The sequence below is a fragment of the Felis catus genome, chromosome A3, assembly GCF_018350175.1.
Source record: "Felis catus isolate Fca126 chromosome A3, F.catus_Fca126_mat1.0, whole genome shotgun sequence".
Taxonomy (NCBI): domain Eukaryota; kingdom Metazoa; phylum Chordata; class Mammalia; order Carnivora; family Felidae; genus Felis; species Felis catus.
In genome coordinates this window covers 10,330,592-10,356,872 of record NC_058370.1, presented here as the reverse complement: position 1 = coordinate 10,356,872, position 26,281 = coordinate 10,330,592, and the positions used below count along the sequence as shown (strand labels likewise).

Sequence of the window (26,281 nt, the reverse complement as noted above, 5' to 3'; positions counted from 1 at the left end):
TGACAGCTCGGAGCCTGGAGCCTGTTTTCGGATTCTGTGTCTCCCTCTCTTCTCTGCCCCTCCCCCACTCGTGCTGTCTCCCTCTGTCTCAAAAATAAATAAACATCAAAAAAAATTTTTTTTATTAAGAAAAAAAAAAAGCTTTGAATACACAGAACCCATAAAGGAACATGCAAAGAGGTAGGCAGGTCTCAAAGAGCAAGTTTTATGGCACCCGTACTGCTCCTTAAACAGAGAAATGCCCTAGATCATGGATGGTAGTGTGCTCACATCGCAATCTACTGGAGGACTAGCTTTAAAGATTAGGGCTGAGAACATAGGTACAGACACAACACTCTTATGCACAACTGCAAACACATGGAAATGTTCATCTTTGCCCTAGCAATCTCTCAAGGAAGAATTTACCCTGCAGTTAACTGGGTGGAAGGAAAACTATGCCACAATGATGACCCAAGCTATTTAATAGTTTGGAGGAAAACAAGAGTTTGTCCAGCAATAGCTGATTGAACATTTTGGTATTACCGCATGTATTTAACAAGGATTAGCCAGAAACGGCTGTTCCCTTGAAATAACGTCTGAAACATGTTGGGAGAAGAGGAAACGACTTTCACGCAAGTAAAAATAATCCTCATACATTTCAAGCTAAACCTAAAACTTCACTGTGGGTTAGTTATCAAGTGAGAGAAGGGGTCAGCATAGACACTTGGAACTAATGGATCTTGGCTTAGGTAATTCCACTTCAGTTATCTGAAGGACCTCGTTAATCTTGCTTTCGGAGTCAAGAGTGACCATCCCACCCCAAATCTAGAGGAGTTGAGGCCAAAGAACAGACAGACCTTGGAGAGGGCATCCACCCGCAAAGGAAATTGCCATGCAGGGCTCCTATCTGGGGAACATAATCCCCAGCCTTCTCTGATGTCAGGAGCATCCATTCACAGATGTAGTCCTATCTGCATCCAGGAAGATTCTCCTAGAATCTGATGCTGGTTCTTGCCACTGGGTTTGCAAAGAGAAACACAACAAAAGGGAGGTAACAGGGTACTTTGCCAGTTGGACACTACCCTGGCCTTGCCTTTGTGTCTCTCCCCAGGGGGTACTTTTCCACCACCCTCTCAAAGAATCTTCTCTTGGAATTAAGTGCCACCTCCTACGTGGTTCCCTCTGCCCAATGACTGGTACCAGGTTGGGATTGAAATATGGGGTAATCTACAGCCCGATAAGCCGTCTGCGGTCACAAGGGAACACAAGCAAAAGTTCTCTAGACTCAGTTTACTCTAACACAACTTGTATGCCTGAAGAAAGCAAGAAAACAACCAGCAAGTAGTTCTTTGTGTGTGCTTGAGAAATGGGTCCAGTAGGGACGTAAGCGGATGTATTTTGATTCTAAGACCTGGGGGGGGGGGGGGGGGGGGGTCACGAGGGCAAGTGATTGTTCAAATGAGAACTCTCAGGTTTAGAGCAGAAACTAACCAGAGACATATGCACCCGGTGGGGGGGGGAAGACAAAAAAAAAAACATCCGAAATTTATTCTCCAACAACACAGACAGCATCAGCAGGTGAAACTACAGGGGTTTCTCCATAGATCATACATTCACAAGGCATTGTTTGCTTGACAGTAAGAAAGCCTCTGGTGTTCTCTGTAACAATATCCACTTCACAGTGTAGACAGGTACTAGTTATTGTGTCCCACTTACAATTCCAGGAAGAAAGGCACAATGTGGCAAAAAAAAAAAAAAAAAAAAAAAAAAAAATTTTTTTTTTTTTTTTGGATCCTAAAGTCAGGTGCAATAACACAAACTTTTGATAACAGTCTTGATCTACTTTTCCACATAGAAGGAGACTTCTCCACTCAGAAATTAAGGTCTTTCTTTCTCCTTCCTTGTTAAACCATTAGAGCAATGTGCCCTCATTCGTTTCATATTACATATACAAACAGGGGGAGGGGGCGTTTACAACAAAGAACCATCAAGATATCTTAAATGTCCAGTCACTCCCACCATACATCAACTCAGGTTGAAGACAGGGTGTCAGAACACTTCAGCGGTCATAAAATAGGAAAATAGAGACTATGGCTACAAAAATAAAAATAAATGAGGTAGATAAATTAAAGCTTTCACACCCATGACTTGCCTGTTCGTAGCCTTCATGCAATACTCAAAAACAATCTTCACAATCACTTGGCATTTAAGTTGCACCAAGGACATTTTTGTACAAATTAGTATGTGTACCTAGAAGAAACACGCCCTTCCATGAGTTTCTTAAAGAATGGAAACCCCGTTCCACAGCGTAGGCACTGGCGAACCAAAATAAGTCACCTGAGGGTCCCTGCGAAGGCCACCTCTCCTGCTGGTTCAGGAAGGAGGCATTTGCAAAGCATAGGGAGTACATTGGCACTCTTGGGGTTCCAACTGAACTGTATTTAAATAAGCAGCAACACGCATTGACTCCCTAAGGACAAAAATCAGTCCATTCGAGGGCATCCTATTTAAGGTTCCAAGGTTGAAGGAATTTTGGAATTCGTTTGACAACCTTAGTTAAAAAGAAAAAAAAAAGTACATTCAGGGGAAAAAAACCAAAAAACAAAGGATGGGTGCAGGGTTGGGGGTCATACAAAACAGGTCCCTAAACAGATGCTAGATCTTGTCCGTGTACCCGCATACAGACAGTCACTGGGGAAGTATACAGCACCCCCCACAATTAGGCTAACAGTTGCCTTTTCCACTGTGGTTCAGTAAGTTCCAACTTGAAACAAGGGGGATCATCTTTGGAAATAGTTACTCTAGGTTGTACAAAGGTTTTATGTATACAGTTTGTCGCAAGTAACAAAGCTACTTTGCAAGACCCGCTTCCAAAATTAAAAAAAAAAAAAAAAAAAAAAATCCTAGTCTGTTTTTTAGTATGCATTTTTTCTTTTTTAGTTTTTTTTGTTTTTCAATTTTTTCTTTTTTCAATTTTTCTTTTTTCAATTTTTTTTCAATTTTTTTTTTTTTTTTTTGCAAAGCAGCATAACATCTGATTGTAGGATTTGCCTGAGGTTGTGATCTCACACTGTAAACATCATTTGCACATCAGTAAGAAAACAAACAGGAGGGGATGGGTTCTTTTAAAAAGGGGGGGGGGAAGTATAGTCGGGGAGGTCATTCTGCCTCTGCATTTCTCCCTCAACCAGGGATCCCTTCCGGAGCTTAGCTGACTGCAATCTTGTTTTCTTCCAGGAAGTGAGGGAACTGGTGTTTGGGGACACCGTCAGCAGCACCCGGTTTTTCCACTTCGGCACCGAGGGCAGACTGGGAGCCGTCCAACTTGGAGATAGTGGTGTTGTTCACAATGGAGCTAGCCCCCAGGGAAACTGGGAGCGTGGGGATGCCGCCACTCTGGATCACGGAGATTTCGTTGGTCTTCATGGCCAGACCTCCGTTGAGCATGGTGGTGTACTGGTTCCACACGACGGGGTCCACGCTCACCGAAGGGGCCAGGATTTCCTTGGGAAACATCTCGGGAACTCTCTTCCCATCAGTTCCTAACAGAGCCATGGTGTTCTCGATGGCCAGCTTCCTCCCTCGGCGTGCAGAACTGTTGTTGGCTCCGTGCGTCATGTAGTGGACCTGTGGGAACAGGAACAGAGAGGTTCCCACCAAAACGGGGACTCGGCTTGGGGTGGGGGAGGGGAGGAAGCAGAGGATCTGGCAACAAGGGGCCCACATTCCTGCCTAGAGGCAAGTAAAGCCCAGCGAGGCAGGGCCACAGGCTCCAATTCTGTCCCCGTCCCACTGTTCCAGGGTGCACCTACAGGAACCCTTACTATGTGTCAGGCTCAAATACTAGGATACTATGTATCCTCTCAAGTGCTAGATTTAAAACTTGTGAATTACAAACCTACACAGTTGTGCAGAAGGTAACACACTTACACACGTGGAGTACAAATAAAATGGGGGGAAATCTAGGAGACCAGTAGGTTCCATCCATGCCAATATCCTGGTTCTTATCGGTTACATCATAGTTTTCGCGAAATTCTACCACTGGGGGAACTGGGCAGAGCGTGTAAGGATCTGTGAATTCTCACTGCACGGGAGTCCACCGTTACCTGAATAAAAAATGTGAGTTAACAAATAACTCTGGAACAGAACAGATGCTGCCCTGATGATGGCACGGACAGACCAGATACACAGGACGTCAATGATCATCATCACTACTCCAGAGTAGTGAAAAGTCTGGCTTTTGAGTTTCTAACTCCCTTTGAGCTTCTTCAAAAAGAGTCGGAAGAGGGGTGCCTGGGCCGCTCAGTCAGTTAAGCGTCAACTCTTGATTTCGGCTCAGGTCATGATCTCACAGTTTGTGGGTTCAAGCCCTACATCAGGCTCTGCGCTGACAGCTTGGAGCCTGCCTGGGATTCTCTCTCTCTGCTCCTTCCCCACTGTCTCTCTCTCTCTCTCAAAATAAATAAACTTAAAAAAAAAAGAGTGGGGAGAATGTGATGGGCACTAGGTTTCTCAGGTACCCAGTTTCAGCTTTCCTGACAAGCTGAGAAGTTAGTAGTTAGCTGGCCAAGTGCGCTCAGAAGCGACCTGCTCTTAATCGCTATAAGCTGTATTTGAAACATTTAGGAATAGAATTCATTTCATCTTTAGGAGCACTCTCAAGTTGTCACTACCATTAGTGAGTCATGGGAAACTGGGAAACTGAGGCACAAGGACCCATCTGCCTGGGAAACTGAGGCACAAGGAGCCATCTGCCCAAAGCCACTTGTGCAGAGAGAAACAACAAAACAAAAAACAAAAACAAACACAGCAGCTCCAGACCTTCCCTGGGCTGATCCCAGGGCCTGTGACGTAATTTAAGCTTTCTGTTTCTAGAAGTTGGTATTAGAGAAGAAATTACTTCATGCCCCTTACCTAGTCGTTTTCACCAACTAAAAAATTAAAAGAATATAGCTTGGGGGCACCTGGCACCGTCGACTTTGGCTCAGGTCATGATCTCACGGTCCGTTGAGTTCGAGGCCTGCGTCGGGCTCTGTGTGGACGGTGCAGAACCACCCTTCCGTCCCTCTTGCCTCCCCCTCTCTCCGCCCCTCCCCTGTTCGCACTCTCTCAAAAATAAACAAACTTAAAAAATAAATCAAAGAGGACAGCTTGCTTTTATAATAAGTACGTTTCATTTTTTAAATGATATACGGTCTCCTTGGTCAACTTTTAAGTTTCAACCTTTATTTGAACCACAAAGAATTCAATTAGTCTACTCATCGGAGACAGGCAGAGATCCAGAGGCCCGGTTCTCACAAACCACAGACAGGGCAAAAGGGAAAACCCCAGGTCCCCAGTTCTCATCCCTTGTGCTTACACAGGCCACGTTCAGGCCTCATGTGGGGGAGGTCTCCTTCCCAGCTCCCCAGGTAAAATCTTAGGTCGACTGTCCCTATTGATATCAGGCTCTTCTCCAGAAGGACCCAGCTGCTCAGTTTCGAAAGCACAGCGGATAACCTGAGGCCTTTTTTCTTTTTAACTGCACTGGCACTGGATCCTATAAATGTTTAACTCCTGCTATTTATTTCAACCTAGCAGGCTAGGAAAACAAAACATACAGGGTGCTCATCAAGTCTGGATGTACACACAAACCCATAAATGATTTCTCCACACATTATACTGTGTGACATTTATCACTGGTTTCCAGGCTAGATTTTACCTATCTACTCGATTATTGTTGAAAGACGTCATGGTCTGCCCCAATATTGGAGGGAAAACAACCCTAAAGTGTAACTAACTACTTTATACTAAGAGACAAGAGCATCTCTAATAGACCATGTGTCCTATTCCTAGACAGAATCCTTTGTAAAATGCATCACTATTCCTTGTGCCCCTAAGATTAGGAAAAAAAAAAAAAAATACCAATTTCAGGCACTGACCATAAGAAGCATCCCAATTTCAGCATGTTGTGATGTGAGAAAATATACTGTCTAATGAATTATTTCAAGAGTCAGCTGGGAGATAGGGCTATACAGTATCCCATCTGATCTTTTTTTTTTTTTTTTTAAATGGTTATTTATTTTTGAGAGAGAGAGAGAGACAGAGCATGAGCAGGGGAGGGGCAGAGAGAGAGGGAGACACAGCATCCAAAGCAGGCTCCAGGCTCCGAGCTGTCGGCACAGAGCCCGACGCGGGGCTCAAACTCACGAACCATGAGATCACGACCCGAGCTGAAGTCGGACGCTTAACCGACTGAGCCACCGGGGCACCCCCATCCCATCTGGTCTTAATGGAAGAATTCATCACGAATGGGGGACACCAACAAGGCTGTGCTGGCCAACGCCTAGCCCCCATCCCTGCGGAGAGCCCGAAGAAACTCACCTTCAGGTTGCCTTTGGTGGTAAAGGCACGCCCACATATGTTACACACGAAAGGCTTCTCCCCAGTGTGAGTCCTCTCGTGAATCTGGAGGGCGCTCGCCGAGGAGAAGTTCTTCCCGCACCGTGCACAGCCGTGCTGTTTGGCCTGCCGGCGTGGCTGGGCCACCAGCAAAGGAGTCATGCCTGGGGACACGGTCGCAGGTCCAACAAACGCGCCAGGGACTTCGACTTTCACATAGGCTGGCTGGGCGCGGATAAATGTCGATGGCAGGCTGCTACGACCTAGTATCCAGAGAAAAGAAACCCCAGACCTTTATCATCCCGTACTCATTCCTTCTCAAACCAAAAAAGAGCTGTGATGACCACTGCCCATCGACAGCCAGGAAACGGCTTTCTGGAATCGTGTGCCTCAGAGGCGGCTTTTCCTCCTTAGCGTGTTGACCCGCTCGGGAGCGACAACTCAAACGCTTCCGAAAAGTCACCACTGGGGCAGAGAGGTATGGACAGGAAACACCTGAAATTCAAGCTCCTGCATCAGACGTTTTTATCTTTAAAAGGGGCGCCTGGCTGGCTCAGTCGGTGGAGCACGCGACTCTTGGCCTCGGGGTCGGCAGTTCGAGCCCCACGTTGGGTGTAGAGAAACTACTACTTTAAAAAAAAATTTTTTTTTTAACATTTATTTATTTTTGAGACGGAGAGAGACAGAGCATGAACGGGGGAGGGGCAGAGAGAGAGGGAGACACAGAATCTGAAACGGGCTCCAGGCTCCAAGCCATCAGCCCAGAGCCTGACGCGGGGCTCGAACTCCCGGACCGCGAGATCGTGACCTGAGCCGAAGTCGGCCGCTTAACCGACCGAGCCACCCAGGCGCCCCGAGAGACTACTACTTAAAGACAAGTATTAACGACACCAACAGGTACCCCACGATTTACGTGTGCGTTTATAATGGGTTAGATTCTTTCTCTCCCTGTCAACATTTATTAACCTGTGGACCTTACATTAGGGAGCGGGACCTCAGAAGCAAGACCTAGGACTCATCTCGGTGGCCAAGAAGGCGGGCGCCCACTTTTGCACACATTCTCCCCCCGGAGCACTTCCCGAAGATTACCCAAGTGTCTCCCCGGGGCTCACACACACACAGAAGCAAAGACCAACAAGCCTGCTGTCGTCCATCCCCCGTGCGCATTAACCACCGCAAAGAACACGATGTGAGTACTAGGACGGGGGGGAGTTATCATCTCCCTCTACCCAGAGAGGCTAACTGCCCTAATGAGGGAGAGCTGCTTTGCAAAGATCACACTGTCCGTTTGTGACGTTCGACCCGGGTTCCTGCGGGACGACCTCGTGCCCAAAATGGACCTAAGCGAAATCCAAAGCTCTATCACCTTCCATGTCAGCGCGGCCGTTCTCGGCGCTGTCTGCTTTGCCACCGGCATCGGGAGATCTGGACTTGATGCTTTCTGCCTGGCTGTTGGCGGGGGACAGCGCCTGGAAGGACGTGGTCTCCAGGACGTCCGGACTTCGGCTCTGGTACTCCTGGTCTCCCATCACCGAGGAGGACGAGTCGTTGGTCAAGCCGTCACTCTCCACCGAACCGTTTTCTCTGCTGCTTTGCCGCTGCAGGACGAGAGGAGCGGGACCCGCCTTCCCGGGGGGGGCGTCTAGGGAAGCCGTCACGGCGAACCCCAGGGTGGGGGACGCGGCCTGCCCGCTGGGGAGGGGCAGCGGGACCTTCAAGGAGCTCCCGGGGGCCTCCTGGGGGCCGAGCTCGTCGACGTCGATGCTTTCGATGAGATCGTCGTGACAGACGGCCCCCGCACCGCCGTCTTCGCTGACCATCGCTGGCTCGGGGCCCGCGAAGTCACAGGGATTCTCGGGCAGCGGCGTGTTGGGAATCTGGCCGCCCATGTGCATCCGGATGTGCTGCTGCAGCAGGACCGCGTTGGTGAACTTCTTCTGACAGATGGGGCACGAATGCTGCGTCTTGGCGGACGTGTTGGTCCGGTGGACCCCGAGGTGCGTCTTCAAGTTGCCCTTGGTGGAGAAGGCCCGACCGCAGATCTTACACTGGAACGGCCTCTCCCCGGTGTGGGTGCGGTAATGCATCTTGAGGGAGCTCTGGCAGCTCAGGACCCGGTGGCAGATGAGACACTCGTTGGGCTCGGCGGTGGCCTTGTCGATGTTCTCCACCAGCCGCTGCAGCTTCAGGGTCTCCGAGCCCGGCTCGGGCGTCCCGCTCCCTTGGAAGCCACCGACCCTGGGGGAACTGTGGTGTGGCCCCAGCCCGGAGAGCAGCAGGGAGCCATCCCCGCCCTCTGGAGAAGGCCCGGGCTGCAGGTCGCCGGGCGGGGGGCCGCCCGCGAGGTCCCTGGGGTTAGTCCCCGCAGAGAGACTCTGAGGTAGCCCTGCACTGGGGGTCCCTGTCACGAGGACGGGCTTGCTGTCTAACGAGAGGCTCGATTCGTCTACGGGGACCGGTGCAGAGAGCGCATGGGGGACGCCATTGCCCGCCACCATTTTGTCGTGGAACTCGGCAAACAGCTGGGGGTTCGCCTTCACCTGGGGATGTCGATGAAAGTGCACCTTGAGGTTGCCCTTGGTGGTGAAGCGGTGGCCGCAGACAGAGCACACGAAGGGTCTCTCGCCGGTGTGGGAGCGCAGGTGGATCTGCAAGGAGCTATCGGTCCCAAAAACCTTGCTACAGTACTTACACTTGTGCTTGCAGAGGACGGCCTCGTCTTTGGGCTTGACCTCCACCGGGGACACGTTCGGGGGCTTCCCCTTCCCCTTCTTGGACGGGTCTAACGCCACGGTGGAGAAAGGGCTCGGGAAGAGCACAGAGCCGGGGGCCTGAGGTAGCAGGGCGCCGGGAAGGCGCGACACGACGTTGGGCAGGACCCTCGTCCCGTCCGGCTTCAGGGCGAAGGGCGCCAGCCCCTGGGACACGGAGCCGCTCGTGGCGGGGACGTGCGCGTGAGGTAGCTTGGCCTGTTTCAAGGCGTCCAGAGCCAGGCCCTGGCCCGCAGCTTTCTGGCTCAGCAAGGCCACGGCCGCAGACACCTGCTGGGACACGTGGCTGCCCAAGGTCTTGAGGGTGTCGGCCCCCGCCACGCCGGAGTGGAGGGCGTGGGAGGCCCACGTGTTCACCTGAACGCGGATCTGCTCCGTGAGCTGGATCTGCTGCAGCTGCTGCTGTTGGAGGCACAGGATCTGCTCGAGGACCCACGGGATGCTGCTGGCGCCGGGCACGGGGGCCGGCGGCGCCTCGACGCTTCGCTGGTTCACGGCCACCCTGGTGCCCCGCAGGGCCTGGAGGGTGACGTTGGTGCTGGCCACCTTGCCTTTGGGCAGACAGCTCACGTCCTGGGACGCGGGCGGCGGGGCCGTCTCAGTCTTCAAGAACACGACGGACTCGGCCCCCAGCTTCTCCTTCGTGTCCCCCGGGCCGCCGCCATCCTCCCTGGGACCGTCCTTACTGCTTGGACTGGGCGGCTGGTGGCCCAGCACCGCCCCGGAGAAGTCTTCTGAAGGCACCGGCCCCTCGCCGTCGGGCATGATGAGGACGGGGGGATTTTTAGTGCAACTTTTCTTGTGTTCCAGGAACTCGCAGAGGCTGAAGAACTCCGCGCAGCATTTCTCGCAGACGTGAGTCTCCTCCCGACGAGGCCTCTTCCCTGACACCCCAGCCCTGCTGACGTCATTGCCACTCCCTGGGTGGTTCATTGGAGCACCTGGGACAAGAGAGAAAAAGCTAAGAATTCTGCCCGAGAAAGGAGGCGGGGCGACTTCTAGGCAAAAACCGCAGCTCACCACGCAGAGGCCTCGGCGACCCGGGTCCCGTCCCCACAGGCAGGAGACTGTAAAAGGGAACTTATGCAGGGGGTTGAATTGTGATACCCCCCCCCCAAAAAAAAATACGTCCCAGATACCTGTGCACATGACCTGATTTGGAATAGGGTCTTTGCAGATGTAGTTGGGGTGAGTCCCTAACCCAATGCCCGGGTGTCCTTAAAGAGATAGGGGAAAGAGACAAAACAGAATAAAAGCCACGTGAAAGACTTATGTGGCCCTAAGCCAGGAATGTGGGAAGCCATCAGAAGGTAGAAAGGAGGCCTGGAATGGCTTCTTCCTCAGCGTCTCCAGAAGGGCCGGACCCCACTGATAGCTCAATGTTGGATGTCTAGCCTCCAGGAAGGTAGGACTAAATTTCTATGTTTTGTTTTGTTTTTTGTTTTTAATTTTCTTTGAATGTTTACTTAATTTTGAGAGAGACAGAGCTCAAGATGGGCAGGGCAGAGAGAGAGGGAGACCCAGAATCCGAAGCAGGCTCCAGGCTCCGAGCTGTCAGCACAGAGCCCGACGCAGGGCTCGAACTCACCAGCTGAAGTCGGACGCTTAACTGCCCAAGCCGCCCAGGGGCCCCTAAATTTCTTTTGCTTTAAGCCATCCAATTTGTAGCAATTTGTTGTGGCAACCGTAGGAAACTCACACAATTTATTATTAAAGTAATCCCCTTAGAGCTCTGCACCCTACTCGGGGTCTGCCTGTAAAGGCAAGTGAATTTCATGCAGTCAACACAAATGACATTGGAGACCTGCTCAAATCACAGGTGCTCATCCCCATCCTGAAGCCACCGAAAGCGAAACTGCAGTAAATCACTCATTCAGTGTGACCAGTGCACCTTCCCACTTCCAAGATGCCAACAACGACCGCAGTGCCTAATTCACCGAAAATATGGAGACAGCACACTGTCTAAACAGTACATTTAGACGAGGAAGGCCAAGCAGATATTCCCAGAAATGCTTTCATGTTCAAGGAAGGCATGACGATAGAGAAAGACTTCAACGACCTCACATATAATGAGAAGCCCCAGAATGGGAAGAGGGGAGGGGAACGAAGGGTTTCACGCCTCTCCCTGAACTGGCAACTTCTACTACTGTTATATACCTGGAATTACATGCATAGGATCAATTCTGGACAGTTACATTCCTAAAAAGGATTGGTCTGTGGATTTCCTTGTGTGTGTGTGTGTGTGTGTGCATATTTCTTTTGTAATTAGGCACTATTCCCTTCGGGGTTCATGATAGCCTGCACATTCAAATGCCCATCTTGGGGGCGCCTGGGTGGTTTAGTCAGTTAAGCATCCCACTCCCGCTCAGGTTGTAATCTCACGGTTCATGAGTTCGAGCCCCATGTTGAGCTCTGTGCTGACAGCTCGGAGCCTGGAGCCTGCTTCGGATTCTGTCTCCCTCGCTCTTTGCCCTTCCCCCGCTCATGCTGTATCTTTCAAAAAGAAATAAAAATATTAAAAAATAAATAAAGCGCCCATCTTGGGACTGCTTTATCTGGATGCCTGGGTCCTGAGAGTAAACTACTTGCTCTCACTTCCTGGCTATCCTAGTCTATGTATACCCCACCCCCCCAACTAATTAGTCACAGAGGCAGTATACCTCGGAGCCAGCCAACTCTAGGCATACAGATCTAAATCACACAAATAATTGCACAAATATAAAGATCCATATAAGTAGGGATTTTTTTAAAAGCAACGTTTACAGCAGCAAAAGTAAATTTTGATTCACTCATAGACCAAAAACTGCATTAACTTCTGTACGCTCTGACATGGAGACAGAAGTTAGGTGAAAGAAACAGGCTGCAGAACAGTATGTAAAACGTGACCATTTTTGTTGAAAACCTGTTTCAAATGTACCGATGTGTGGAGGGAAGGCCAAGAAAGACACACATTACTTTTAAATTTTTTAATGTTTATTTATTTTTGACAGTGAGAGAGACAGAGCATGAGCAGGGGAGGGGCAGAGAGAGAGGGAGACACAGAATCCGAAGCAGGCTCCAGGCTCTGAGCTGTCAGCACAGAGCCCGACGTGGGGCTCGAACTCACGGACTGTGAGATCATGACCTGAGCCGAAGTCGGACGCTCAACCGTCTGAGCCACCCAGGAGCCCCGATACACATTACTTTTAAATAAATTGTTGCTTCTTTTTTTTAATTAAAAAAAATTTTTTTTTAATGTTTATTTATTGTTGACAGAGAGAGAGTGCATGAGCAGGGGAGGGCAGAGAGAGAGGGAATCAGAATTTGAAGCAGGTTCCAGAGCCCGACTCAGTTTGAGCCCGGCTCAAACTCACGATCATGACCTGAGCTAATGCCAAACAGCTTAACCTACTGAGCCACCCAGGTGCCCCGTTCAATTCCTGTTGCTTAAAGCAAACTAATTTATTTTGCTTCTCAACTCCTTGGGTGATTACACTCCCTAAAACCATGGGGTTTTGACAGGAGGCCCACAGTATGAAACAGGAGTTCATCTTGAAAAAGTTTATTTCTCTTTTAAAATTTATGTAAGGTAGCCTAATCTTTATGAATTTTAGACCCAGTAATAGGAAGTTTTGCAAGGTGTGTATGGGTTGGGGGGGCCAGGGAGAAAGAGCCAACCACCATACACAGGTCTGGCCAGGGAAGGGAAATCAGGTTAGGGCTGATCCAGCAGCATTTGCCTGTAAACAGGTGTGATATGGTAGCCTTCCCCCTCAGAATTTGCCTGAAACATGCATAATCATGACACCCTCGTAAGGTAGATGTGTCCGGGTTAAGTGAAGCGATTAACAAATGAGTCAAGTACCACTAATGTGCCTGGGGCACCACCCTGGATGGGATGTGGGGAAAGTGCAGACTTGGCAGGTGTTCAGGGAACATTAGTTTCTCCGTATTTATCTCTAATGGCTCAAATGGTTAGCAGGTCAACTAGGTCTGTGGGAGAAGAAGACGTAGAAAAATGGTCATCCAAAGCCTAAGTCACTAACAGTTCCCACTCCCTACTGTGTGCAAGGCGGGGGAGAGCTCGCGAATGAGGCTTATGTCCTGCACTACAGTTCGGACTAGGGACCTCTAGGTGCCCCATATGTATATCACACAAGCCTATTAAATACTGGCCCCATTTACAGATGAAAATAGTCATAAATAGCTTTTGAGCACTTACTGTGTGCCAGGCAGAATTCTTTTTTTATTTTTAAAACTTTTAAAAAATGTTTTAATTTATTTTTGAGACAGAGCATGAGCAGGGGAGGGGCAGAGGGAGAGGGAGACACAGAATCCGAAGCAGGCTCCAGGCTCCGAGCTGTCAGCACAGAGCCTGACTCGGGGCTCGAACTCACGAACCGGGAGATCATGACCTGGGCTAAAGTTGGATGCTCAACCCACTGAGCCACCCAGGAGCCTTATAATTCTGTTTTTAAAGTTTATTTTGTAAGACACACAGAGAGAAAGAGAGAGGGAGAGCGAGCGAGCAAGCAAGAGCATGGGAGGGGCAGAGAGACAGGGAGAGCAAATCCCAAGCAGGCTCCGGGCTGTCAACACAAAGACCGACTTAAGGCTCCCTGAGCCACCCTGGTGCCCCATCTAGGTGTGATTCTAAACAACGTATACATTATTAACAACTCTATGAGGTAGGGGCTATTCTATGTAACAGAGGGGGAAACTGAGGCACAGGAGACCTTGATTTGCCCAAAGTAATACATTTGATAAACTGCAGGGCCAATACTAAAACCCCGGCATGCAGCGCCCAGATCCTCCCTCTTCCTACACTTCCTACCATAATATGTTTCTTCTGTTAAGACTGCAACTCTATTTCCTCTCAAAGACCCCCTAGGGAGGACAGAAAAGCCTGAGGGTCAGGTTGGCAAGAGGGAAAGGAGACTAGGACACCTGCTGCCATCCTTCCACCCCCCCCCCCCCCCACCCCAAGCCACTTTAAAAGTTAGGACACAATGTATAGGGCGGCTGGATCAGTCTATTAAGTGTCTTGACTTCGGCTCAGGTCAAGATCTTGCAGCAGTTTGAGCCCTGCGTCTGGCTCTGTGCTGACAGCTGGGAGCTGGGAGCCAGGATCCCACTTAGGATTCTTTGTCTCCTTCTCTCTGTCTGTCTGTCTCTCTCTCCCCCTGCCCCTCCCCTGCTCACGCTCTGTCTCACTCTCAAAAATACACATTAAAAACAATTAAATCAATAAATAAAAATAAATTAAGTTAGGACACAATATACTCCTGCTACGTCCAGGTGGAGCCCAACAGGTACCTCCTTCCTTACAGCCCTAATACTGTTTCCCCATCAGTCATAGCCCAAGAATCAAGTTAAAAATATTTGGAAACACACACACACACACACACACACACACACACACACACACACACATACACACGCGTCAATTCCAAGAATATAGTATCTATCTCCACACTTTCCTAAGACTTGAAATGAGGTGTTTGTGAGGATGTTAAGCGGCACTCTTAAAAGCAATCCTGGCAATTATGTGTCAAGAACTTGAAAAGGAACTTTTTAAAAAGTTTCTCTTGGCGGGAAATACGCGGTGGTAGGTGCTCCTCCAGAACTCTGGGCTACATCATGTTCGCATGAATCTTTGTGAGGAACTTACTCTGTATAACACAAGGATACATTTCTCATATTAACAAACAGCAAAAACAAAAACGGACGCACCCTGGTCAGGCAGTAAGGTTCTGGTTAAATAAACCAGGCTACAGAAAGAAAAAGGCAGGGGGCACTTGGTCCCTACAAAAATAAAACCAGGTCTATGTTACACGTGCTGCTTCAGGACAAATGCCGGAGATTGATTTCAAGGGGAGGAAAAACAGGTAGAGGATGGGATGTGTATCTATGTGTGGTCTCATCTGCGTTTGTGGGTAGAGATATAAATTTGTACCTGGAAATTTTCTGAAAAGAAACTGAGGCTGCTTTCTAGGTCTTAGAGTATGGGCCTGAAGATTGAGGGTAGAAGAGAAAAATTTTCAATATATGCTTTTATACTATGGTTTCTTTTAAATTAGCATGTTCCTGGGGTGCCTGGGTGGCTCGGTTGGTTGAGCGTCTGACTTCAGCTCAGGTCATGATTCGCGGTTCGTGGGTTCAAGCCCTGCGTCGGGCTCTGTGCTGACAGCTCAGAGCCTGGAGCCTGCTTTGGATTCTGGGTCTCCCTCTCTCTCTCTGCCCCTCCCCCGCTCATGCTCTGTCTGTCTGCCTGTCTCTCTCTCTGTGTCAAAAATAAACATTAAAAAAAAAATTTTCAGATGGGGGCGCCTGGGTGGCTCAGTCAGTTAAGTGTCTGACTTTGGCTCAGGTCACGATCTCCCGGTTCGGGAGTTTGAGCCCTGCGTCCGGCTCTGTGCTGACAGCTCAGAGCCTGGAGCCTGCTTTGGATTCTGGGTCTCCCTCTCTCTCTGCCCCTCCCCACCTCACACTGTCTCTCTCTCAAAAATGAATAAACATTAAAAAAAAATTTTTTTTTTTTTAATTAGCACATCCTACCCTTGGACTCAAACAATTCTAACTCCTGGAAATTCCCAATAAAGCCCACGCGAGAACGCCCATTCCACTTTGCAAAAGAAAACGACCACCACCTTCCACAAACAACAAAATACGTGCATCTTAACTCCATCTTTGCAGCCACATAAACAAGCATCTTTGTGCCCATTTCGCAGATGTGGAAACTGAGGCACGAGCAGACATAATTAGGTGGCCCAGGGTAACAGACGAACCAGAAGACGACCAGGGATTGGACTCTTAAATACTATTTACAAGGGCACTAAACTTAGTGGTGTCATTTATTTCTCAAACCTTCATTCCATCCTTCTATGGAGGCTTCTAAAGCTTCTTTCCTAATCATGGCTCCCCCCGCCCATTAAATTTTAATGCCACAAATATATTGTATGTGTTTATGCACCATGGGCCTTCCGAAGGCCACAAACCACTGTAATCACATTTTCTGCCCCCCCCCCCAAGAAATGTTCACCCCCCCCCCTTGGGGACAATATTCCCTCACTGAAAACAGGTTGTAAACCAGCATTCTTAAACTGGAGTCCATGAGGGGCGCCTGGGTGGCTCAGGCGGTTAAGTGTCCAACTTCAGCTCAGGTCATGATCTGGCGGTTTGTGAGTTCGAGCCCCACATCAGGCTCTGTGCTGGCAGCTCAGAGCCTGGAGCCTGCTTCGGATTCCGTATCTCCTTCTATCTCTGTCTCTCCCCCACTTGCGCTCTGTTTCTCTCAGTCTCTCAAAAATAAATAAATGTAAAAAAAAAAAAAATTTAACTGGAGTCCATGAAATTAGGTAAGGGAAAAAAATGAGATCTTTATTTTCACTAATCCGAACTAAAATTTAACATCTCTTTCCATGATAAATGTAGAGAACATACCACAGTGGTATTTGCAGAACCTGTAACTTCATCATCAACAGAAAACAGGTATTTTCCTATGATATTAATGCTGTTGCAGGAGTGACAATTCTGGTAGTTACCTGACCAGCTGTGCTAATCTTACTTAATGTGTTCATAAAGAAGCACATGTTATGACATCACAAATGTTCTTGAGAACTCTATTTCCAGGTAGTTTCCTTGGTATTTCTAGGCCCTTTATTTTTTGCAGTGAAATACATTCTGTTGAGAAGGCGTCTACGGCATAAAAAAGGTTAAGCCCCCCCCCCCCCCCGAAGGAGCTAACCGTTTCCAAGAGTGATTTACAGCCTGAATACCAGCTTGCCTTCACTGTATACACAGGCTGGCCTCCTCTGTAGCGTCCATGCATTACCAGCAACATCCCACTTGGGTCTTAAAACAGCAGCTCTGAATGCATGTGCAGTAAAAAGTGCTTCCACATCCAGACCACCACCGGCAAATAACCGAATCCGTATTCGCCAGAGCGTTAAGAGGGCTCGGTTATGAACAACTGCTGGGTATGCGCGCGTTAACCCTTCCCAAAAGGAAAAAAGCAAAGTTCAGAGAGATTACCCAGCAACTCGTTCTTCCATCCCCCCCCACCCCCACTCCGAATTTTAGGAATGTTATCTCTCAGCATCTAGTTATCCAATAAGTTGGAAGAATGCAGTAAACCCAGCAGGGGTCCTAGATTCAATCACTGCCAAATGGATAGAAAATACTCTTACTATTGTATAGAAGAAAAGCTCATCTACTAGAAGCCAATCACATTCTGCAGACTTGAAATGCTTCAAAAATAAAACCTCCATAATCTTGAGCAAAGCATTAGGACTCAAGCTTATCTTTTTCCCCCATTCCTATATTAAAAGAACCACAATGAGTAGATTATCTGAAGTATACACTATCTTCCACCCTCCCCCACCCACAGGATAATTGCTTACCAAAAAACAAAAGGAAATGGAGACGTTCTTTGAACCAGTTGAAAGTGCCCGTTTACCAGTTTAGTTTTACATCTCAATTCAGCAATCGGAGAGAAAGGCTTCAGTAACACGGCTTTAATTCAATTCATAGTGGGCAAATTAGAGCTATAATTAAGTTCTACTTGATTAAGAGCTAAAAACTTGTTGCAAACAGTCTTGGATCAAAATTCAGGGGCTCTGCTGAAAAGGGAAAAAAACAAAGAACCAAAGAAGGCTATAATCGCTGGTAAAGCGTCTGACTTTGGCTATTTACATGAAGAGATATGTCCCCCTTTTCCCTCAACTTTTAGGCAAACTTGTAAACTCCATGCAGGCAGGGGCTTTTATTGTCCCCTTCCACAGAGCCCCTCCAGAACAAAGACTGACCTAGACGTGAAATTCATTTGGGAGAGAAAAAAAAAAAAAAAAAGGACGGTGGCGACTGGAGATGCGCAGCTTGTCTGGATTCAGTCTTTTAAAAACGGTTCGGATGCTTGCTCTCAAGAATCACAAGTACAACAGGTTAAGGGCTGATGAAAAGGAGAACTTGCTGAACTCTTCCCATCATCTTTCCAGGGCAAGAAGGCCCAGAGCATGAGATGCAAACGCTGGCTTTATTTGGAACTCTCTTCCCAAGGATCCCTTAATCCAAAGTCCAAAAAGGCACACCTCAAACATTAAACACTCATCGTGGCTTCCTCATCCAAAGGGACTGATAGAAAACCCCATCCCATAACCAATCCGAGTCAGACCATGATAAAACAGTCCCTTGGATTCCCAGCATGGCTAAAACCCACCGTGAGCATGCCATTTCAACTGGGAGCTGCTGTTTACTCAAAACGAGTAAAAATGAGAATTACAGATAATGTACTTGAGGTCCCCAGCCTGGTAGGCGGCAGCCTCTCAATTAGCTCGTACCCATCTTGACACGGTAAGTAAATACAATGGAAAACATGGTTATTGTGAACAAAACTAATTACTCATCACATTCCCAGCACACAGTTGGGTCTTTGTAGTTGAAATTATCTGAACAGGATTCTTTACCTCCACTGTAGAGAGGGAAGGAAAAAATCCAAACGCTCAGAGAAACCGAGCAGGTCTCAAGGTTACACAGCTGAAAGCTATACCCGACAGGAATGCACATCTCTAAAACCTTACCAAAAGCCTAACTTCATTTACAAAGAGGTGAAGTGTTGAGCCCATCTTCTGTCTCCCAAGATGGCTCCCCAACTCTTCACCCATGAGGAAGCTAGCAGAGGCTTAAATGACCAAGTACCGACTGGTGCAATTTACTTTTAACGGAACAAAAGGGGCTGCGGGCAAGTTGGAGCCCCTTTATCGCAAACTCGGATCCAAGCACAGAAAGTCGGCCTGCAACACGCAAGCTACTATCAACGAGATTTCCCTCTCCCCCGCAATTAAAATAGGAACTCCCAAGTGCCCTCTCCTCCGAGTCATTACAGCCAGGGGTAGGCCCTTGTTTGAAAGTTGGGGATCTTAATCGTTGGTGGTTGTAATCCAGTTTAGCACAAAGGGCATTCGAAATTCTTTTGAGAAAATGCTAATTTTCCCGTATGTAGCGCGGAGTCCCCTGCCCACCTGCAGATTTTTAAATCTAATTAATTGATCGCCAAGCTCCATTTTCCTCCCTCTAGAACTGCGTTCTTTTTACAAGTGGATCTCCAATTGGTCTTGCAAAACAGGACCGGCCCAATCTGTTTTTAATTATACCTATCTATGTCTCTATTTATATATATACGGATCTGTCTATACAGGTCTATACAGACACGTGTATCTGTATAGTTACACATCCATAATACACAGATAGGTCCATACACCCAGGCTGCTCAAATGCAAAATGCAGCCATTGAAAAGTACTGCTTGGGGACACTACCTCCTGTCCCACGCTGGCAACCGGAGCCTCTGCAAACACAATCTAGGATCTCGAGGAATTCTTTTCAAGAATTCCAAAGACTTGGCAAAGAAGGCCAGGCACAGCCAGGGATCGCGCTAGCCACCGGCTCAAGTCCCCGGGGGCGCCCGTCCTTTGGCCCAGCCCAGGGCTCTGCATCTCCACCCCCAACCCATCCCACCCATCAGGTGTGAGCCGGTACCTGCGAAGGGGACCCGCCTCTCAGCAAAGCGTGCTGCTCCAAGCCGGGCCTCCAGGGGGCGCCCGCGCGCAACTCGGCGGTCCGCTCCAACCCAGCGATCAATAGCGAACCCACCCCCTCCCAAATCGTGGAGATAGCGCACAGCCAGGCCAGAGATCCTAAGCCCAGTTCGGGTTAACTGATTGCCAACTCCAACCAGGGTTCATTTAAGAAGCTACCCCGTAACAAGCTCCCCCCCAAAGGTGCCAAACAACTCGAAAAGCACCACTTGCATGCGCCCACCAAAAATGAAGGGGGTAGGAGAATGGGGAGGTCAGAGCAGAACCAGGGGAGGGGTCAGAGCCCGGAGCTCGCCCCTCCTCTTGGGAGGAAGCGGGCGGGCGGAGGGTTAACCCTTTTGTTCCAGGTGGGCCAGGCGACGAGCCTCTCCATGCTCCCCCCCCCAGCACCCCCCCACCCGAGGCACAAAGAAGAGTCCATCCTCCTGGGACCTCGGGTGCGCGCAGCCCTGACCATCAGACGCCCCGAAAACGCACAGCCTCCCCTGGTGAAGCCGATCTCTTTAATTTGCCCTGGAAAAATGTTATTTGCGGGAAAAAAAGGGGTTTACATTCACCTATTACAAACTTGGGAAACGTTATTACATTCCCTTCCCGGGGAAAAAAAAAAAAAAAGAGAAGGTGGCCAATTCCTTCCCATCGGAATTGTGGCTCAGAGCGTCTGGGCGTGCAGCGCTCACCCCCATCAGCGGCTGAGAAATTAGAAAGCAGGCGGGGAGCAGAAGGGAAGCGACCCACAAGGCCCAAGAGGAGGTTTACGACGCCCCCTCCCCCACGCGTACGCTAGAAACTTATCAGGCGACAATTTGGCGGGCCAGGACGGAGGGGCGATAGTGGGAAATCGACTCGCTCCTACAACCGCCTCGGTTAAGTGACTAGGAGGAGGGGAGTCTGCCCGGCCGCTCCCGGCGGGGCTGGGGTCCCGAACGCCTCCCGACCCCGGAGACGCTGGTCGCGGAAGCGTGGGGCGGGTCAGCCCCGGGAGCTCGCCCTGGCCGCGACCGCCCAGTCCTGGCCCGACCTCTCCCCTCTGGCCCCTGGGGCGCGCTTCTGAAAAGCCGGGCGCCCCAGAAAAGCCCTGCAAAACGCCAGGCGGGTGCACCCCAGAGGGGCGGCCGCGCGCCCGCGACCCCGGCCCCTGGGGGCCTGCACCCCTCCGGCTCGCCGCGGTTATTTTTAGGAAGTCGGAAATCAAAGATGGCTGGAGGTCAGGCCCCGAAAGGTTAGGGCGAAGATCCGCAGGCGGCAAAGCCCAGGGAGAAAAAGCCAAAACCCTCAGTAAATTCTGAAAAGGGGCAATACCGGGCCCTCCTCCCCCACCTCCTCGGGCCCTCCAGTCCCCTCCACGGAGCGGGTGGCTCGCACCCCAGCTCCGGGAGGTGGGGAGAGGTCGCGCCCCCTCCCCCCGCTGGGCCCGGGAGGGGCGCGTGCAACAGATCGCCCTCCCCCCGGGGGGGTCTTCTAGGGGTGTGCCCCTTCTCCAGCCTCCTAGAAAAGCCCCCAAGGGGTGAAGGAAAAGGTGGGGACCCTCGGGGTCTTTCTTTTAAAAGCGGCGCCCGAGAGGGAGGGAACCTAAGTTACAAGTGGGGGGGGAGGTTACTACTAGCGAGGGGAGTGGAACCAATTAAGAGAGGGGCTAGGAACGAGAAGGGAACCTTTCAGGAATAAGAGGGACAAGAGGGGGTGGGGGGGGGTCAATCTTACAAGAGGAGCCGGACCTGGGGGTGAAACTTACACGAGAGGGACGCGGTAAAAGTGTAAAATGAACAAGGGCGGGGGTGGGGGGGGGGGATGAGGGTGACTTCCTAGGACCGAGCCCCCAGATCTTGGTTCCAGAATCCGCGCTAGAAGCCGCTGGCTCCCCGAAGCCAGTTCGTGGAGGGTCCCACGAACGTCCGGGAAACTGCACGCCCCCGGTGCGCGCCCCCAGCCCCACTCACCCGGCTCCCCCGTCGCCGGCGCCGCTGGGGCCGCATCTGCAAACTCCGCGGCCGGCCGCTGCGGCAGCTGCTCGCCCTGGTCCTCCTCGGAGTTGATGTGCTGGGGTTTCGCCTGCTTGCGCCTCGACATGGTGCGAGCATCGGGCCGCCTGGAGAGCCGCGGTAATTTGCCCACTCCGCCACAAATTCCTGGAGTTAGGAAATTTACCCCCCTTCGGCCAGAACGCGCATGTCCCAGTAATTATTATTATCAATAATGCATTGCGATTTATCATGAGCCCTGACAGCTGATTGGCCTGGGTCCAAGACCTCAGAGATCATTTAAATAAGCCCTCATTGATCAGGGAGGGGCGAGGCATTCTGGGCTTTGTAGTCCGGCCCTACAGGCGACAAAGGCGTGTTCATCTGGGGAGGGCAACTAATTAGCATCCGGGCTCAGATTGGCTAGGTCGTGCACGAAATCGGAGGGGGACCCGTCCTCGCCCCCGCTCTCTGAGTCCTTGGAGAGAAGAATGAAAATAATTGTGTGCTTATTAAAAACTAGGAGCTTAAAAGTTTTGGAACGAGCGTGTTTGGCAGTGGGCTCCAGAAATTACTTTTGTAAGGCTGATATCCGCGCAAGCCCAGGTCGGAAGGGCTTTTCGGTGGAATAGTTTGGCTCGATTTTTACATCTACCAAAAGAAGTCACAAACAAAAAAAACTGAGAGAGGACCCCTGTCTCCTTAGATCTTATTTTGGATTGAAATGTTTAAATTGAATTTCGAGATGCCTGAAGGATGATCGAAAGGGTGTTTTATTCAACCTTACCAGTCCGTCTCACCCCTTAAAGTGGCCTTGGACTTTCCAGGATTTCAGACCATTTATTTCCTTTAAATACTAAATAATAGCACCCCCTCCCCCCCATTCATATTCACAAGGATTCGTTTGTTGTTGCAGTGCGACCTTGATTTTTGCTTCGGGGGTTTATTTTTACTCTAAAATGACTGGATACTAAATACAGACAAGGCAGATTCAAGGCGAGTATAGTCAGAGATAATATCAAAACAGCAAGCAATTGCATTTTTTCCCCCCCGCAAGCCATAAATGTCTGATAACATCATATTTTATTACGGAGACAATGTTCTTAACATCTCCCACGAAATAGCAATGAGTCCTGTCAGAGTAACTCGTTATGGGTAATCTTAACCATTGTTGAAATTTTTTGCATGGCTTCATTATGGAAAAGGGATTTAGTTCAAAGCGATTGGATCATCCTGACCCGGGACGCCTGGCACTTTCTAAAACTGCGTGTGCATATTACATGCACATATATCGATACAGTAAATAGGTATTTAATTCCACCACCTTGTGCAATGTAAATGCTCAGTAAGCGTTGAGCCAAGATGAAATGTGCAGCCTTCTGAGTCTTGGGTTGGTGTTTCCATACGATGCCTCTGGGCCTGAGTCTTTATTTGGCATTTGCTTCATTGTAAGAGACTGTGCAACTGTAAACCACCCACATTTGCGCCTTACATTTTCTCGATTAGTTATATATCAAGTTCCCAGCTTGTAAGAGCTTCTTGTAAGCTCATCAGAAACACAAGCCCAGAATGCCGGGCTCATAAATACATTCACCTGGGTGTTTGGACATCCCAAGGCAGAAAATAAATCAGTTTGATCATCTTTTTGATATTCATGGCCGTCAATAAAGACTTACTGAAGGAAGGTTAACCTCCAGTTTTTGAATCTGTTTGAAAATGTTTTGCATTGTTTTATGTAAGTCCCCTAAAGCAAAAAAGATAGAATTAACAGTCAATGGCCAAAGTTGGGAAGGTAGGAATTTGGCTTAATAATACATAGAAGCCATTTAGAATTCTCATACTGAGTAAAAAGGCCAATTAACACCTGCCTTGCTGACTAATTTACTTCTATTCCCAACACCTTTTCTGCTTAACATAGCGTGGTGGGACATGTAAATGACAAGCCTAAATGAATGTACAATAGGTTTACAGCTCAAGCCATGTTAGTGGCTTAAGAAACCTTCATTAAAGATACGGCTGCTTATATTTAGTTATTTTAGTTGATGATCGTTTCACCATTTCTACTTAGAACGAGGTCATAAAACTATGTCTCTTGCGTCTCCAAGTGGTGATGATAACAATTCTTGTTTGAGCCCCGGTTGTATGCCTCAGACTCGCTAAATGCACACTCCTTTGTTTTCTCTTCCCAGGGAGGTCAGCATTGCTTTGTCCATCTGGAAAATGAGGAAACTGAGGCTCAGAGACGTCAGGTGACTTAAATAGGAAGTGTCTGAGCTGGGGGTCAATCCCTAAACCCAGCTCCAAAATTATTCTTATATCCCCACACCAGTCATGCATCCGAAGCTGAATATAGACAAGATGATTGAACAAGAAAAAAAATGGTGGTAAAAGAAAACATGTTAAGTGAAGCATGTCCTGAAAATCCCAGGGTCTGTAGAAGTAAATTCCACAGGTAAAATCCAGGAGAGATTTTCCTCAAACGGAAACCTTCCATGAACGCCGTGTCAAGAAAAGAAAGACGCAGTACACGTTTTGAATCTGCCTCCAATGGTGAGCTGCATCAAAGAGCCAGGGGCAGGAGGTGAAGCCACCAGAGCAGAGCAGAGAGAGGGTAAATGCAGACAGCAGGACTATGGGCAACTCCCTAATCAAAGGTAATTTTTCTGATTATTTAATACTCCTTAAACAACCAAAAGACCTGGGTGGGACCAGAGTTAGGAAAAAAAAAAAGGATTGAGGCCCCCCGTTGACTCTGTTGAGTGTCCAACTCTTGATTTAGGCTTAGGTCATGATCTCAGGGTTATGGGATCGAGCCCCAAGTTGGGGTCTGTGCTGAGTGTGGAGCCTGCTTAAGATTCTCTCTCTCTCTCTCTCTCTCTCTCTCTCTCTGTCTCTCTCCCTCAGCTCCTCTCCCCCACTCTTGCTCTCTCTCAAAATAAAATAAATCTTAAAAAAAAAAAAATCAAAGCAAGAGATATTAAGCTTTCGTTAGGTGACTGGGTTTATATAATCCAATCATTCTTACTGTTTGCCCCAGGCAGAAATTGTTGGGAAATTATTGTTTTTACTGCTTATGTATTTATTTATTTATGTACTTAGAGAATGAGAGATCATGTGGGAGTGGGGGCTGGGGAACAGAAAGAGAGGGAGAGAGAGACTCCCAAGCAGGCTTCTCACTATCGGCGTAGAGCCTGACGTGGAGCTCGATCCCACGAAGCCAATCGTGAGATCATGACCTGAGCCAAAATCAAGTGCCGGATGCTTAACCGACTGAGCCCCCCAGGTGCCCCGGGAAATTCATGTCTTGTTCTATCTTTCAGGCAGGCGCTCTATGAAAACCGAGGCTTTACTGTCAATGAGAATCTTCGGGATACATAATCCTACGGCATCCTCATTAAAATCCGTTTTCATTCCTGCTTCAAGATGGGAAAACAAGCTCAGAGCGACAAGTATAAGCCGGATGTGTGAATGCTATGACTGTCCAGTTAAAGGGTGTAGGTCCCTGTTGCACTCAGCGCATCTGCCCTGTTCTGCAAAACTTCCCCGTCTGCTTCACCCGGCCCTCCCTTACTAAGCGTCCAGTCTCAGTGCAGAGTTCCCTGCCTACCACCCACCTTTCCTCATCCAAATCGGGTCTCAACTACTTACCTTCTAATTCTTTCATAGCATGGTTCAAAATGTATGATTATAGATTTCATTGTATATCTGTCTGTTGCTTGTTTTTTCCACAGTGCAAGCCATGACATTAAGGCAGACCCCTTCACCACCGAGTTCCTGGCGCTTAGCCATGGCAATGGAACACAGAAGTCACAATAAGTGATAATGAATGACTCTGTCAATGGCCAATGACTCTGCAGGCCAGAATATCAAAATAAAGTATTAAAAGGTAATTCCTGTTGGTGACAATGTAAATTAGTACAGCTACCATGGAAAACAGTATGGCAGTTCCTCAAAAAATCAAACACGGGGGGCGCCTGGGTGGCTCAGTCGGTTGAGCGTCCGACTTCAGCTCAGGTCACGATCTCACGGTTTGTGAGTTCGAGCCCCGCGTTGGGCTCTGGGCTGATGGCTCAGAGCCTGGAGCCTGCTTCCGATTCTGTGTCTCCCTCTCTCTCTGCCCCTCCCCCATTCATGCTCTGTCTCTCTCTGTCTCAAAAATAAATAAACATTAAAAAAAATTTTTTTTTAAATCAAACACGGAATTACCATATGACGTTGCATTTCCAGTTGTGGGTATGTGCCCAAAAGAACCAAAAACCAGGGATGTGAAGAGATCTTTGTACGCCTGTGTTGATAACAGCATTATTCACAATAGCTAAAAGGCGGAAGCCACCCAAGGGTTGATCAACAGATGAATGGATAAGTAAAATGTGGTGTATACATACAAAGAAATATTATCCAGCCTTAAAAATGAAAGAAATTCTGACACATGCTCCAACATGGGTGAACCTCGGGGACATCATACTACAGGAAGTAAGCTGGTCACAAAAAGACAAATACCATTTGATTCCACTTATATGAGGTACTTAGTGGGGGGGGGGGTGGAGAGTTAGTTGTTTAATGGGTACGGAGTTTTGCAAGACGGAGACAGATCTGGAGATTGCACAGCAATGTGAA

The 26,281-nt window shown here is 48.9% G+C and overlaps 1 protein-coding gene across 5 annotated transcripts; it reads right to left on the bottom strand.

The window, feature by feature from the left end:
• Positions 1–2,947: 2,947 nt before the first annotated feature.
• SALL4 (spalt like transcription factor 4) lies at positions 2,948–25,467 on the bottom strand. 5 transcript variants are annotated; one of them, XM_019826343.3, is made up of 4 exons: positions 21,644–21,998; positions 9,053–10,072; positions 6,343–6,623; positions 2,948–3,606 (listed from the first exon to the last, which is right to left on the bottom strand). In XM_019826343.3, exons 1-4 carry the CDS (start codon positions 21,771–21,773, stop codon positions 3,187–3,189), a joined length of 1,851 nt encoding a protein of 616 aa, XP_019681902.2. In that variant the 5' UTR covers positions 21,774–21,998; the 3' UTR covers positions 2,948–3,186. The 5 variants fall into 5 exon arrangements, with proteins under 5 accessions (XP_019681902.2, XP_044909422.1, XP_044909421.1 ...); XM_045053487.1 differs by lacking the exon at positions 21,644–21,998 and adding an exon at positions 19,645–19,834 and having other exon boundaries at positions 7,727–10,072; XM_045053486.1 differs by lacking the exon at positions 21,644–21,998 and adding an exon at positions 25,313–25,467 and having other exon boundaries at positions 2,949–3,606; positions 7,727–10,072.
• Positions 25,468–26,281: the final 814 nt, after the last annotated feature.

Bases quoted from the DNA above. Each gene is read 5' to 3' on its own strand.
- SALL4 (XM_003983380.6), bottom strand. From the start codon at position 21,773: ATGTCGAGGCGCAAGCAGGCGAAACCCCAGCACATCAACTCCGAGGAG. The intron at 6,624-7,726 runs GTGATAGAGCTT...TCTGGATACTAG, and splicing joins CGGCCGCGCTGACATGGAAG to GTCGTAGCAGCCTGCCATCG. The intron at 3,607-6,342 runs GTGAGTTTCTTC...CTGTTCCCACAG, and splicing joins CCACCAAAGGCAACCTGAAG to GTCCACTACATGACGCACGG.